This window comes from Bombus vosnesenskii, unplaced genomic scaffold (assembly GCF_011952255.1).
Source record: "Bombus vosnesenskii isolate JDL3184/JDL3185 unplaced genomic scaffold, Bvos_JDL3184-5_v1.1 scf7180000013265, whole genome shotgun sequence".
Lineage (NCBI taxonomy): Eukaryota > Metazoa > Arthropoda > Insecta > Hymenoptera > Apidae > Bombus > Bombus vosnesenskii.
In genome coordinates this window covers 6,691,087-6,707,850 of record NW_022882925.1, presented here as the reverse complement: position 1 = coordinate 6,707,850, position 16,764 = coordinate 6,691,087, and the positions used below count along the sequence as shown (strand labels likewise).

The window sequence follows — 16,764 nt, the reverse complement described above, 5'->3', positions numbered from 1 at the left end:
ATGAATAATGAATACCACACAATGAATAGTGAAAACTCCTAATTAATTTTAATTACTTGTACACGTTGGTACAGTTAGTCGGTCACTGAGTAGCAAAGACAATTAAGATACATTTGCAATGTCAATTCTCACTTCATTTAGAATTTTATACATTCAATTAGAATTTAATATTGTAACCTTACGTACATAGTTTTTAGAAATCTATTCATTAGCGATTCTATTAAATTCCATCTAGATCTTTCTTCTTCGACATAAGTTTCTTCAGTAAGAACGAATTGGTAGTAATTAGAAAATTTGATAGAAAATTTTATGTGAAACGAATATATCGAAGTTTCCTCGTCAAGTTAGGAAGCACTTTAAAACGGTAACTCGCGAATCACGGAATAATGCCAAAAGAAGACGAGCTGTACTCGTTAGCCGCGCGTTCACCAAGATGGTCGATGTTACTCTGAGAACTGCAGTGCGTTATGCTTTCTCAACACGGCTAGCTCTTGTTTCTTGCGTAAGAGCGACCAATTAGTCCTTAACATTAATTTCTCCTTTATTGCGATGCCTCGTTTTGGTAAAAGTGTTTTTTTTTCAGAGCAAGGATTTGTTTCTTATTGGGAGATATATTGTTTGGTACTTACTGATTCAAGTCTAGAGCGTACAGCGTGCAACATGTTGCGAAAGAAAATACATTACAATCTTCATTTTTAGCATTACTAGTGAAATAGGTTTATCAAAATTTTATTCTGCAAAAATAGAAGTTTTAATGTATTTTCTAAACTCGATTAAAAGTGAGATATTAGAAAAATGAAGTATAATGATGAAAAAGTTTATACTTCTATTAATGCAAGAATTTTCGAATTTTATATTTGCCACCTATTTGAGAAAAATATATTATCGCATAAAACGAACTGTAATAAAAACAAATTGTATAACATTATGAATTGGAATAAGTAGAATACTAACTTCTCTGTGCTTTGTCTAAAGTTGAGCATGGCGTACTGCAACAGAGAGTGTTTTCCGTCGTTGACGACCGGCCCGCTCTCATAGATGCCATCTTCTTGCAATCTGCCGTTGTCTTCCGGTTGACGCCATTCCTGATTCGGGCTAAGTCGCTGGTTCTGCTGGTTTTTCTGGTGATTCGTCTGGTTTGCCGCTGACACGTGGTTCGGCACACGACCGGCAGACACGTGGTTCTCGTGATTCGAGATAACATGATTAGGCTGACCATGGGATTGAACGTGATTCGACGCACTGTGATTCGCCTGTGACTGGATCGATTTCGTGATTTGAGACACGTGATTCTCATGATGGTTCGGCTTATGCAGCGGCTTCTGATCCACCTATAATCGTAACGTACCATTTTATTTAATTATTATTATCATTCAGTTCTCAATTTACTTGATTTTGGGAGCTTGAGGTTTCCATTATTAGGATATTCTGAATTGAAATATTGAATCTGGAGTCCTCAAGTAATTTAGTAACGTAAAATTTTATTATATTAATTCATTTATTTTTGTTTAATTTAATATTGAATACTGAGAGATAATTGTATTATTTATCGACCATAATTCTTTTTGGGATCAGTTATAACATCCAGGAACTGTAAAATTTTTGTTCAGAGATTTTAAATCAGAGCGCAACCTAGATCGCGAAAGTCACGAATACCTACTTTGATTATTATTATTCTTAATTATATATTTAATCTACTGCGAAATCTATCAAGCATTTATAGCTGGGAAAGTTGCTCTTTAAGCGAATAGTGACATCATTTATTCTAATACACCAAATTAAACTTTCACATGATTTTCAGGAATTGTCGATCTAGAGCAGAGGAAATCGTTACACTTTAAATAAAAAAAGAGAAAAAAGACGATAATTACAAACTGGATAGAGTTTCATAAATCACCAATAAAAATTATACAAATATCGTCGATTAAACTACTACTTTTCACTTCCCGTACAAAGGGACCTGTTCTTTATGTACCGTGTTGGTCAGAGGTCGGGATTTTGTGTTTCGTGAACGAATGTCTTCCGTTTTTTTATCACAATCAAAAGATCAAGAAATTACGTTCGGGTGTGTAAACTTCCTGTGTAAAAACCTCGTGGGCGTCACGTCGCCCTGGTTTCGCGAGTGATTTACACGACGGTTTCTCGACCTTTTCTATTATTCATTTTCTCTTTCGGCTTGCATTTCCTGCATTTCACCGACATAGTCGCGGGTATCTCGGATCCATCGATCGATCTTGCGAACGAGAAAACGAGTTTCCTCGCACGCCAGTCAGAATCATTATAAGAATTCGAAGAATGCACTATGGTGTCTAGGAGTCTCGTAGAATATTTTTCTTTATAATATTCCGTTTTCTCTTTAAAAGAAAAAGAAAAAAAGAAAAGTAGTAGAACGCATATATTGGAAGTTTTTTACTTTCGACTATGAGCAGAGTAATAATATGTATCTGTTTAATTAAATATGACTGATTATACATGACCGCTCCCAAACTTGTGGATCGTAATGTAAGTACATTCAATAAGCTTCTCTTCTAATTTATTTCTTTTTTGTTCAATCGAATGGCAGTTAATCGAATGGATGAATGAAGCATACAAATTAATAATTTGCAAACGATTTACGACCGACTTCTCCCGCGTGTTACATCCGCATAACTGGTTTCTTAGACGACGTAGAAACTAGATTCTGTATAAAGTTATTTAATTACTAAATGCTCATGAATGATAGTTTAGTTGGATTCTGTAGAAGAAAATCGATAGCATCCGCTGTACGCGTTTTACACTTTTCCGACGCTGGTAATGTCGTGAAAGTCGAAGTGTATAGCTCCGTATGATTGCCATTATTACTTCCACAGCTGACATATATTTAGTAAATTGTGATTTCTTTCGTCTGAAACTGTAATTTTTCCACAGTGCCATTGCAGGAATGATATTGCAATAACGTAATTCTCAATTTGCCATAATTTTCAACATAATAAGTGACTATTACCCGAAAAATAATAGAACATATAGTGCATTGTCAATTTTCATGCCTACTGTAATTCTTTCCTCTGAGTGTAAATTGTTCTAGAAAAAGAGTTAATAGTAGTTCAATTTTCTATCAGACTTTTTAAAATGTTAAGTTCATAAAATATTTCTCGTATCTTAATCCCAATTAATTCCGTGTCAATAACAAGATGACTATTGTAACTATGTATTTTGTAATTTTTAGCAGCACTGATCGCATCTAATGATATCCTTTTGTTAGAGGAGGAGACTTTTCTATGTTCAATTTTCTGAACTGGTAGAAAGATATAAATTCCAAATATTTTTGGGTCTTCCTACACATTTTCCTAAGGAAGTCGTAACGTAGCACCCGATATATCGATAGCTGATACCCTGCTGGTAAAACCTGAATGTACCTGAGCGAGTGAGATAAGCAGATGTTGACCCTGACCCACATAATCGTTAATGTATCCAGGTACGATGGCAAACGTGAGCATTCATAGTTACTGTAATGGTATTAATAAGAATAACCATCCACTTGATTCTCTCCGGCCTGTTTATGAAATAAATTGCTTTACAACTTTATTAGAGATTCTCGTGTATAATTTTTCAAACCTATGTAGGTGAGCGTTTCATTTTCCATGCTGAAAAATTATTCTGCATTTCCTCTCGAGATTGATATCAATTTTTCTAGCTTTTCTCGTCTATCTACTAATTCAAATAAGACATCGACCAAATATCAGGCAATATTGAGATGTAAACTTAGAACTCCTGCCACGGAATGAGATATGCACGATGTTTTAGGCGTCATAAAGCCTTGATTCGTTGTTCGTTAACCTTAATTGCTGAACGAAGGATACCTTCTAAGGTGGCACCATTAATTCTCTTTAAACTTTTTAATGATCACGCTCGTTACACTCGACGCAGCCTTCAATTACGGTAACTTTACCACCGGCAGCATTTTACTAATATCTTGGCACAGTATCGATGTAAACAGGGTCGATTATGCGAGTACGCCGCGAATGCAATCTCCTGCATTCCTTTTCGGTACTTTATATCGTCCGCCTAACGGTAAAAGCTTTTTCACCTCTGACAATTTCTCGCCTTTGGAAATTGCTTCGACATCCGAACCACTTCGCATCTCTCCGTTTCGGTAGTGAACAATTTTCATTGAAAATTGATTTTCATACATTATAGAATCATGAAACGAGCCGTTGTCATCAAGGACAACGCTGGTCCCGATTAATAGCAAAAGGAATTCTTTATTGCTCGTAAAACATACAAGTTAACGATCCTGTTCCTCTCGGTGCCTTTTCTCGGCGAGCATAAATCATTTCGAAGGAAAACTGTATTTAATGACGGACGTCGATCGTTGGCGTACTAAATTACGTATTATCAAGCATCGAAGGGTGTTAGCAAAATCGTTTCTCGATCAGTCACCGAGGAAACAATAATTAAGCGCCGTAGTTAAAAGATAATATCGTTAGTTTAACGTTGGTAGTTGTTTTTCATGGATATCTGTTACCCGACTTTTTGCGCTATTTAAATTTTTTCTCTAATAATATTTTCTCTAATTAAAATATGTTACGCATACTTGATAAAAATCGTAGATCTCAGATAACGAATACTTGTGTACGCTTGGTTGATAGGTATTACATAATTAAAATAGTTCTGATCTCTTCCTGTGTTATATAATTTGGTAGGAGTCGTTGTCCGGCTAATAATTGACTCGAAGTATGTTAACTAGTAAGAAAAGCGCCGCGAAACGCTCGTTGTACGCAACATAACAAAAGAGAGCATCATTAAACGAAATACCCAATTTGCAACTAATTAGTTGTGCAGTTCTTGCGCCGCAAAAAGTTGGTAGAATAGCAAGTGCAATTTTTAAGATATTCTATATAAAGAGGAATCGATTCTATATAAATGCCGTGCTCACCTCGTTTAAATGATTTATCATTTTTATCAGCGCATTTAGTCGTATTAAAATATGCCAAAATGATGAAAGAGTAAAAAGCATACGATCGTTGAAATGCGAGTATTGAATTTCACTGGGAATCGAGTAAGATTTACGGAGTATTTATTAATCGAGGACAAGAATCTTATCGGGATCATGACCTGGTAGCTCTTGACCTTCTCGTCGAGTTTCTTCAAGGTCTCTTGTATCGTGGTGAGGGTCTTGTCGCTCGACTTCTCCTCCACTTGCGTCTCGTTCTGCGTCCTCAGCTCTTCGAATCTCTTCAAGATCTCCCTGACACTCAGTTTGCTTCCATCCGCATTTTCTTCCGTGATCGTTTCCATTTTCGAAACCTTCCGTTCCCCGTTCACTCGACCGACGATCTGATCGCTATCGTAGAAATCTTGGATCAGTTCGTTCATCTGAATATCCTCTGCGTTTTGATTCTGTCTAGCCGGAGATTGAGCTCGATATTTCGTCTCAATGTTGTCGTTATTATTTCTCAATGGACCAGACGGACTCGAGTTTCTCGAATTTCTTAACAGGCAACCCTCTTCAAGCCTCAATTGTTCGATCGTTGGTTGAGGACGATCGGTATTGCTCGAGTTTGTCGAATTAACCGTTGCTGTTATGGGATTTAGAAAAGGCTTCTGATCCAGCTTGGACACGTCGATCCTTGGTATATTCTCATACTCGAATTTTTGTTGATTCACACCTTTGGAATCTTTCTTAGTCGATTCTATGATTCTCGAAATCTGCTTAACATTATTCTTGTTCACGTCCAAATGACCAGAGTCTGGAGACGCCTTCTTATCTTCCTGCTTCTTCTTTCTTTTACATTCGTCTTTCGCGAAAAATTTAATGAACCTGTTTCTCTGCTCGCCCTTTGGCCCCTTTTCACGGTTGGAAGCCTTCTCTAAAAACGCCCCGGAGTCGTCCGTTTGTCCGTACTCGTCGCTGCTTAGATCCGACTCCGAGGACTTCACTAAGAGGCTGTCTGGAGAGTTGGTTTTTCGATCTTCGTCGGAGAAATTCTTGTGATCGAACTTCCCGACGAGATTGCTTATACTTTTTCTCCGAGGACCTAGCTTTGAGTCATGATCATCGTAGTGTTTCCTATAATCTTCGTCCACGCGGGAAAACGAGTATTCTGACGATTTCTTGTCGATCTTCGCGTCTCGTCGATAATCCACGTTCTTCCCATTTTCGTTCGTTTCCAGTTTACGCAGAAATTCGGATCTTCTCACGATTCTTTGAACGTTATTGAAGGGTTTAGGTTCGATTTTCTTGGTCTCGTTCTCAGAGATTTCTGAAGGATCGACGAACTGAGAGAGAATCTCTGGCCGATGTTTTGGCTTCTTCCTCAGGGTTGTTGGCAGCTCTGCCCAATTGCTGGACAGTCTTTTAGAGAAGATCCCTTCGGTATCGGAAACCTCTCTCTCCATTTTGGTCAGTTGATGATGGACACTTTGTTCGTTGACTTGGTTGAATACATCTGAATCTGTTTAGTCGACATATGAGTTAACCATCTTCTCTTTTCTTTTTAATAATCACGAACTTGTTTAGGAAGATGGTTCCATGAATGTTTAAGCGTTAAGCTGATTATTAAATACGTGGAATTGGTTCTTGAATGTACCGTGCACTGTCTATCGTTTAAAAATTGAGTTGTTCAAAATTTATAGTAAGCCTAGAGTATGTGTTATGTAAATTGAAGTACTTCGTAAGACGAAGCCTAAGCTTGCATTCCACCGCTATTTAAATTAATTATTCTTTATCATAAGGAAATTTATTATTCTTTCATCATAAGGAAATATACTACTTGTTGGAAATCATTTTGGCTAAAAGGATTTAGGATTCAAAGGTTGATGAATTTTCTTAAGTGACTTAATCTTTCTTTGGTCTTGATGTCACAGAAATAATTGCTGACATAAGCGTCTTTTCTCGTGCCGGTTACAGTGCAATAGAATATCAGACGACACCGCAATTCGAAACATCGTGTTACGAGCAAAGTCAATGAAGGAATACTTTCCAGCTCAGTTTCTGCATAGTACAGGCCATCGAGCACGACGAATGCATAGAAATTACATTTCGTAGAATATAATTGACCTTGATTCCCCGAACCAAAGATCTTTTACGCATGGCGACCGTAAACTTTCTTCGGCCACCACTTGAAAGACCTCTAATACTAATTAACAAGAGAAAAGGAAACCCTGTGAAACAAATACGATATCAAAAATGGAGAAATTCGAGAATAAGATATACATTAAACATATCGCTAAGCTTCGGTGATAGCTTTCCTCGTGTGAAATTATTAATAACATCAAAAAAATCACGGCGGTATAGCAATTAAATTTCGAATAGAAAGGGGGAAAAGATCACATTCGAGAAATGTACGTAAATACCCGTAAGATAGAACCGAATAAATTATCACGCGGAGTGCCTAAAAAAATTAACTAGACGATAATAAAAAGACGATAATAAAAATTTTACCACGATTTCGTCAATGTTTGGTGTTCTTTATGCGTGTTCTTCCTTCGATAACGAAGCCGAATTTGCTTGAAAAAACCGCAGAATTGCCCTCGTTACGGCACGCAATGCCGAATGTGGATCACGGAAGAAGGACCTTCTTCAGGGCCTCGTGAGAAGATCGGCGAAGAAGCTTGTCGTGAGACCAAAGAACAATGTGCACTTTTCATTGTAATTATTTCGCGCTAACAAACTCTCCTTCGCTCCAACAACGAATGAGAAAGGCTTCTGCTTTCTTGGATACTTAACTTCTCCTACCTATTAAAAAGGGTTGTCTTCGCTTTTCATGAAAACTCGCTTTCCCCATTAGCGGTGGATAAAGTAAATAGAAATTTAGTAAATAATTCGTAAACATATTCATCTTCTAGAATACTGCATCTCTTTAAGTAGATATTACAAGAAGATTCTTAATTTTCTGTTAACTTAAATAATGTACGTTGGAAGCACAGTTGACTACATAAAAATTCAATTTCTATGCTACACGCTACTATGGCATTGAAATCAGTCGGGATATTTTAAAGAATGTCCACCTGTCCTCTTTATCATCTAAGAATCTCTGTAATGTCGAACCGAGAGGGGAGAGGATGCAGAGATTTAGAACCCAGATTCAAATGGAAGGCTAGTCGGAACTCGATGGTCAAGGAAAAAGTAGGAAACGGAATCCAGTCATTCTTAGTCAGTATGTCACTATACTAATGGAATGAGCATCTTCTGACCTACAAAACGTCTATCGTTTTACTTTAATCCAATCGTGAACGTGCAGATGAAAGAGCATAAATGACGCGATCAAAGTTAATTCATCTTTGCGCTGTAACTTCGTCCTGTAAATCTCTAGAGGATTATTTAAAATTATAATTTTAGCCTTGAATGGTACTTGTCATGTACCTTTATCCGTTTTATCGTTCGTGTTTCAACGTTTCGCGATGGTTGTCGAATCATACATCGAAGACAAGGATATTTGTCTCCTGGAATAATTTATTTGCGTTTTATGGAACCTGTTTTCAAAGGGGTAATCATTTTTTAGAATTAAATTCGAGTATCTCTCGCGTAGCAACTATTTTCGTAGATGATCATCGATGAAAAATGTGCTTTCAAGGATATCGAATTAATGAAGTTTTTTTCTCTTTTGGCAACAGAAGAGAATATTTCTGGATAGTCGTTCCGCAAAAGGATACAGAACAATCGGCGAAGAAACAGCTAATTAGCATTGTGTTGTTCTGCTCTGTTGCATGGCTCTAATTAAATGACAAGCACTATGCTTTTACACAGACCATGTTTCAGCTAACAGGCGTTTGTACAAAAATTATCCTCTCGAAAAGTACTTTTTGATTAAGATATATGATTACTTTGATTAATCGAATATTAATAACAATGATACGATACTATAATACTAATAATACTGATATAATATTTCTTAGATTCTCAAAGATTTAGATCAAGATAATAATATCGTAAGTAAAATTAGTAAGAAATCTAGATTTTTTAATAAATATTTTATTAGAATTGCTGTGTAGTATAATTTTTTCGCAACAGAAATAATTTAATAATGTTCATTAATTTATGTTATTTTTCGAGACGATGCGGTGTTGAAACGAGTTTATGGTTAATCAATGACTATTATTCCCAGTTCGATTGAACATCGATATCTCGGATGGAGGCTAGTTTGGTATGCCGGTAGCGACTACGCAACTATCTACGGAACGCGTAAACTTGCGTATAGGAGGATCGTTAACGATCTCGTATGAGGTTGTTAGGCTTGCGTAAGGAAGATCACGATCACATGCCTATTTTTCTTTTCCCGTGGTCGCTTCTTCATCGAGAAACACCGATAGAAAATAGACAATACAGGCAGTCCTTTGTAATCTCGCATATAGACATCGTCTATACTTGGAGGCTAATTCCAAATGATTTTCGAAATGTCTGTTTGTAACAGAGTTGTTATTAATTCACAAAGATTGAACAGACTGGTTTCGTGGTTAAAAAACTTAGTTGTAATATGAATGAATTTCATTATCAATTTACAAGAACTGAAAAGATGGGTTTCTTTTTTTTTTTTTAAACTTCGTTACAAGGTAAGTTTATATTCATCCGCAGGTAGAGTTTTATCTATTCTTCAGAATTATAAAAAATAATTGCGTATGTCTTTCGATAAATTTCCTCGATTTCTTCGTCGGACTGGATCCACTTTCGCCGCTTAGCGGTGCAAAATAGAGGATCCCTGTGGAGCGATTAAAGCGAACTTTCGATTCCTTGACGAGTCAAGTATGACAGATCGCGAGCAACTTCAACGAAATATCTTCACTTTTTCATCTCTACATATGATCCTACAACTGTTCCCTTAATTTCCTCTTTTTTGCAGTCATTTCAGCAAAACAGTTTCTCGCAGCGAAATCTCAGTCCAATAAAAACAAGCCTACTTATTAATCTCAGATGAAAATTACACGCTACGAAAATACCGAATGATGGTTCGCAAAAACGGCTCCATTAACAGTGCCACAAAAATGTATTATGATGACCTATTTCGAAACATTTCGAATCATCGATCCGATGGATTTTCGAATCAATTTTGAATGAATCTCGACCTCGCCCAGTTGTGATTATCGCAACTATCGCGTCATCTCTTGTTTTGCCATCGTGGGATCTAGTCAGGTGAACGCGTGGAATGTTTGCGCGAGGTCGTAACGAATATTTTAAGAAAACACAGGGCCCGCCTCATCCCGCGAGCAAATAATTATCGAAGGTGTGCGATGTATTCTCGGGAACAAGCGGAGAATAATTTCTTAATGGGTAGGAAAGGTATGTTGCGGCTGCGAGTCGAGGTAAACAACGATTGCCAGTCGTAATTGAGCCTTGGCGACACGAATACCGAGATTTCGCCATGACACTGGGGCAAGCGAAACCGATTTATTGCGACACGATGGCGATCGAGATCGAGACTGTTATCTTCGCGGTGCTTGCGAGGCCGAAGCTTGGTCTGACGCGTGACATTGCTCGGAAACAGGGTGTAGCCTTCCTTACCCGCATCGCCATCGATAGTTGTTCGTATCGAATGTTGCAGAATTTCCTTATATTTTATTCTTTTTCTGTGTTTTCGTTTATTTTATTTACGATCAAGGAAGATTCGTCGATTATTTTCGTATTTGATTAATTAATTGTACATATTTGCAAGAATATTCTGTGTCAGTTTCATCAGAGAATTCTGAAAATTGAAGGAGTTATTAACGTCATTAATTCCAGCAATACCATTATAAACATTCATACGTTTCAATATTTTCTAAGCTATATTTATACAGTGATAATTTACATTCATTTGATGGAAATTTTTATTCCCGATGGAAGACGTTTCCTTCTTACAAATTAAAGAACAGATGTTCTATACGGTGTTTTGGACTGTATTTTTTTATTCGAGTCATGCACTATTAATTATGAGACCACCTGCTGATTTCATGCTACCGTACAGTTATACTATTATACAACCGTGTATATGGAGCCTGATTTTGAGGATGATACACAGTATCGTGATAATTCTCTGTAATCGAATGATTACAGCAAAGACCTGCATTAAACGTGGCTATCTTTAATGAGTTTCTCGATTTACGAGCGGAGTGCGACTGTATATAACGAACAATGTACCTGTCATTTGCTAAGCAGCGTGAAAATGGGACGAATTTAATATTTTGTGGTAAAATAATAACGAATTCCTTGAAACTGATTAACTTTACAAAAGCAGATAAAAAATATTTAAAAGATTCTCATTTCTACAAAAGCATAACTCTAATCGCTCGAAGAAGGCAAGATGCTATTTTTCAGTGAAGACTGACATAAAAGAAAGTAATTTTTTACAATTATGAAAGGAGGTAGAGGTAATTTGAATATTCAGGAAGCGTCGATATTAATGTACTTTTTCTCTGAAACTTGAAAATTGTCGCAACGATTTTAACGTATGCAAGAAAACAAACGGAAGAAGAAACGCGTGTTACGTAAAATACAAGAAGTTGGAATGATTAATGCAAACAAAACTACGCAAATGGAGAAAAAAGTTGCGATGTGCGTTTAAACGGACGTCGTCGGGACAAGAAATGGACTGTGTTGATTTGACAGACTCGATTGGCAAGCGTTTCCTTCTTTCTTTTACCGTCACACTTAACGCGGCACATTCGTAGAATTCTCCTGTTAGTTACGCAACACGTTTCTTCGATACTTTTTCTACTCGGTGTTTTTGTCGAACGAGTGTAATCAGAAATCCAATAGCAGGCGAACCAGCTATGGAACAGACTAATTTCTCCAAAGTTTAATACTCGTTGGTTCCTGATGTAATTAATGTGAAAGCAATTACTTTGAAATCGTAAATGTCGGTATTACAGGTGCTTCCAACAAATGACAGAGGACAACTGTAAATATCCTCATTATGCCTCAAAGAAAAGACGGCAGTTGGTCTATGAAGACGAGCAAGTGCATCGTCTCGAGTTTGCACAGTAAACTAACCACAAAATATCACCCAATTACTTTCATTATCCTCGTTATCCATTAAGCGAGTAAACACCCACAATGATTTTTCCATCTTCGTACTCTCGTATTAATATTTTTTAATTATTCCACGAAATCTGTTAAACTCAGTAGATTAGTGAAACATGTACAAAATTTGTAGTTCGATATGTTCTTTAATTATTTCTCAACGTCGAGTAATTATATCGTCGATCATCGTATTCCTATGATTTCCTAAAATTCATCGAACTCTGATCACCAAGTAAAAAATTATCTAAAAAAATTCGTCGATCTTGTATTCCAACATAAACTTCATCAAGCTTCATTAATTTCATCATAACTTCCACAATTCTCATCGGCTCCTAAACAAATATGACGATCCTTGAAAAATAGTGCGACTTAAAATTTGTCAAAGTGCACGGTACGTTCAAGATAACAAAATAAATCGAAAGAAACGGCGGAAGAAGGGCTCACATGTCACTTTTACCGTTGATTCTCGAAGCTATCTAGGATCGAGTCACTGACACTCACCGGTCACACGGTATCAACGCGATAAGAGTATCCGCGTGCGCGATCGCAAAATTTCTCTCGCCTGAAGGGACGACTAGCGGAAGACGCACGTACGGCGTACACGGAAAGATCACCGTGTGCAGCGTTGCACCAGCGTGCACCGCGCAACGACAGTCGATGAACTGAAGAGCTGTGCGGCTTCCGATAGACAGCGCTGTTCCCTGCTGGTTGCGCTCTGACTAGCCGGCACGTTCGAAACACCGATATCTGGGTCGAGCCTTTCCACACACGGTGTGTACTTGCGTACGTTTTGCGCAGTAATGGGCATTCGACACACGGTTTCGTTTGTGTTTCCAAGTGAATCGCGTGGCGAAAAGATGGAGGGAAGGTGGTGACTTACGCGGGTCTGCTTTTTTCGAGGTGTGAGAGATTCGCTAAAACGACTCGCGTACATGCAAAGAGCGAGATAACGAGAATGCCAATGAACGCATATGGAATTCGGATATGGTCTTTGGGGAAAAGTTTCAGTATATGTGGGTGCGATGGGAGAAACATAATATTGGCTCGGTCTTTGTATAATAGCTATCGCAACTGGATGCGGTGAATTTTGGAAAGGATCATAGCAGAGCGATGGAATGCATTTTCGATATATTTATAACACTTTCATCGGAAAGGAGAGCTGATCATTTGAATAGTATATATGAGAAATGTAGAATACGCGGTACCGCTATATCATTGTATACACATTACATGATAGGGGTGTTTGTAAATGATTTTTGTAGTCTTAGGACTAGAAATGTTGAGTTTAAAGATGAAGAATGTCGTAGACTTGTCGCACCCTATCGATGATGACAAAATCAAGGCGTTAATTGAAATATAAAAAATGTGTGCCCACGAGTATTTAATTTGGGTATCTAAAAGTTAGCGCAAATTTTATATAGGACAACCCTATAGTGTTAAGGAAAGAGGACGTGTGTGTGAGAAAGATGGAAGAAGATGAAGAAGATTCCTTGGTGTATATGGAAAAAAAAGGAAAAAATTGTACAAAATTCGTAAAACCAAAAAACACGAATGGAAGGAAGTTTATGGTTTGCGGTTTGGTCCACTTTATGTCGAAGATTCTGCATTCTTCGAGGATTCTTTGTTAGAAATCGCTCGATAAAAGATGGAACGTATTGAAATGTATTTCGATCGACTCAGCGACCGTCGAAGTATCTCATTCCCACTACTGATTCCATGCATTGAGAACATCCTATCTCTCTCTCTCTTTCTCCTTTCCATCGTTCCCGTTTTTATTTTTCATTACGCACCGACCAGAATGCGCATAATAAAGTAAGGAATGTAGAGTAAAAATCTTTTTCCTTAATTCTCTCGAAAGAACGAACGGATAACCAATAAGTGGTTTAATGAATAGGAAGATCGAGGTGGGTCAGATCGATTGCGTTATTGCCCGTAATTTCGTAATGGAAATGTAATTGTTACCGTTAGGAACTGTTAGGAAATTCTTGGAGAGTCACGAACAAGTTAAGAGATCCCTACCAGGATACGTATGGATATTTGAAACGATGCTCAGCAACTTCTTTATGCACAAAACAGCAACGTTGTCTATATTTTTATAACTAACTTACACACGTGCAGTTTTTGAGATTTATATGATCAGTTTCTTTTTGTCATTATATTTTCAAGATACACTGATAACTTCGACATTTTTCATTCAGCTATGATTATCGTAAATTGTTTACTGACCACGAGACTCGCGACGCCTCTGTATCTTCCCTGAATTTAATTTTCCTAATTGGTATGACAGTATGGTATTGGATATACAGTTTTCTTGTTACGAATGCATAGTGCGTGCACGCGAACTAGTAGGGTATTTAGCAGTCAGTGAAAGAACGAGAAACTTGAAGACCAATTAACATAGGTCAGTGATGTTTATGACATAATAACGAGACTTTCGTTCCTTCGCGTCACAATCCCGGAAAAATTTATCTCTATCAGTTGCTTCGTATTCTGTATACTCGATGAGCTACGATTTCAATTATTCATCGATTCATGAAGTATAATCTCATTGACCATCAATAAGGAATATCCTATATCGATACACGTTATATTATTAAAAATGAGAATTAGAATATAAGAAGGTTCCACTTAGTTGATGCAGGAATGTCCATTTATTTCGTAACTGGCGAGTGAAATTTTCTAGTCGTCCTGTTTCATTAAACACCATCTGTTTTGCTTCGATTCGAAGCAAAGAATTATGAAGACGTACTTCCATTAATATTCATTAAGTTTCCTTTATACTAGAATTACTAGAATCACCAATTAATAAGTGTCACCAATTCCAATTCGTAAAAATTTCATAAATTTACAATGGTATATTTTTGGAGATTTGAATAATCTTTGGTAAAAGTATTTAAAATTCATTTCATTTTTGTTTCTCTAGTACAAATTTTCTATTTTAGTCGTCGTCCGTGTTTATTAATTCGATATTTCTAATTTTTATTTGTTAAAGAAGAAACCAGCGATATCTGTTAATATTTTTGTTCCAAAATGTATTCGATGTGAGTACTTCGAAGCGTTGAATTACAGTTTATTGGTAATTTTCGTTCCATCGAATCAAGGAGATGCTTTTAATTTCTATCTTGAAAAGTCAGTTACTTGTAATGTAAAATCTTCGTTTGTGTATAAGACGAAGGGTCGCCATAAGTTTTCACCAGAGACAGCCGCTTAATGACTCTTGCTGTCGGTAATAAGCGAACGTTGAGAGAAGAGGAGAAATCGCAAAGAGGAAATAGGAAGTAAATTAAATCTGGTCCGAGGAAAATTAATTGTTTCGGTGTTTCTTTTTCTACCGGATCGATAAGCGATCAAAGATTGTTTGTACAATATTGTACGTAATTAATAATCGATCAAGACGTTAATTCTATTAAGTAAGATAATTCACGGTTACTTGTTTTTTCGTGCACAAAATAAAGTAATAAACGCGACAAACAATTTCATGTAGAAACCGTGAATAAAATAGAAATCAAAGACGGAAGGGAAAAGTCGGAAGTGATAGTTGGATACCAGGAATGATTGTAATTTCTTCGGTCGATAGATATACATACTCGGTAAAAAAAATTCCTGCTCGGGAAAGTAACTTGCATATCTTTTGATATTTAAATCTACTCCATCTATTGAAATTAATTATTTTTCTATACACTCGATTACAATAATAATAAACTCCTTCGTGTTCTTTCTTCGATATATAAGCGAAAGAATTCCGTCCATTGTAAACAGTCTTTTGTAAGAATACAAATTCGTCAAGAGTATGAAAAGACGAAGCCCATCGCTTGAAATTTTCGATCAGAAAAGAAGCTACACAAAAGATATACGTGATTCATGCGTGTCCGTGTAACAGCAGGCGCACCTGTCGTTAACGGAAACGACCGATTACACTTGGGACCCTGGAAGGGTCCCATAATACGTGAGTCCGGTCGAGAAACATCCTGCTCGTTAAACCGTAGCCCTATCTCCATTTCCAAAAGCCACGATATCCTCTTTTTCGTTCTCAGCATTGTGTTTTGTGAGTTTCGGGTATTTATATATCACCTAAGAAATTTTCCTAGAAATTTTAGAATATTTTGGTAAGTATCAAGTCTGATTAGGTCTCCCGAAAATGTATCTCGAGCGTCGATTCTCATCCTCCGCCGGAAGGATCTTTATACGTTTCGAATCTGAAGACACGCGTTCCCACGTTTCTACATACGCGACCTTACAACCTCCATCTTTCTCTTTTTCTATGCTATGAAATCATTGATGATTTAGCAACCACGATGAGACAGGGGATTCGTTAAACATTGTACCCTCCTCTAGGGAGGACTATATAGCGAATTAGCGATAAAATGAATTGCAATTGGCGATTTACTTCATGTCTACAGGCTCTTCAAATAAGAAACGCAATTAACAGATCATAGTTGCAGGTCAGCTAGTAAATTATATTTGTTTCATTGAAGCTATTTCTAAGGAATATCCAGAGAAATTATAGACCCTTTTATAAAAGGAGAATTATGAAATTATATACCTAAAAAGGAGTAGTTTCTCGTGGCTTCGTTCAACTTTGATGAAACAGCGATTTTAGTGGCTTCCATTTTAAGGAAACTCGATCCAATTTCCGTTCGACTCATCGTGAAACGTTCTCAACGCTTTCTCGCCTACCGTTCCCCCTGTTCACAATTTTCTAACGACTCGCATTTTTCTTGGACTTTTTTCCCCTGGTGATCTCGCCACGAGACGTTACAATGTGGCGAAAAGTGCGTGATCGAGGCGAA

General features: G+C 37.1%; 1 protein-coding gene across 4 annotated transcripts in view; it reads right to left on the bottom strand.

Annotated features, from left to right (window-relative positions):
- The window catches only part of LOC117242122 (unconventional myosin-XV), a 62,398-nt gene that overhangs the window by 5,027 nt on the left and 40,607 nt on the right, over positions 1–16,764 (bottom strand). For 3 of the 4 annotated variants that reach the window (XM_033508545.1, XM_033508554.1, XM_033508562.1), the window contains one exon: positions 955–1,331. In XM_033508545.1, the coding sequence (XP_033364436.1) occupies positions 955–1,331 (377 nt within the window). Of the gene's footprint in view, positions 1–629; positions 640–954; positions 1,332–16,764 lie in introns of all 4 variants that reach the window. The other variant, XM_033508570.1, reaches the window with a different exon arrangement.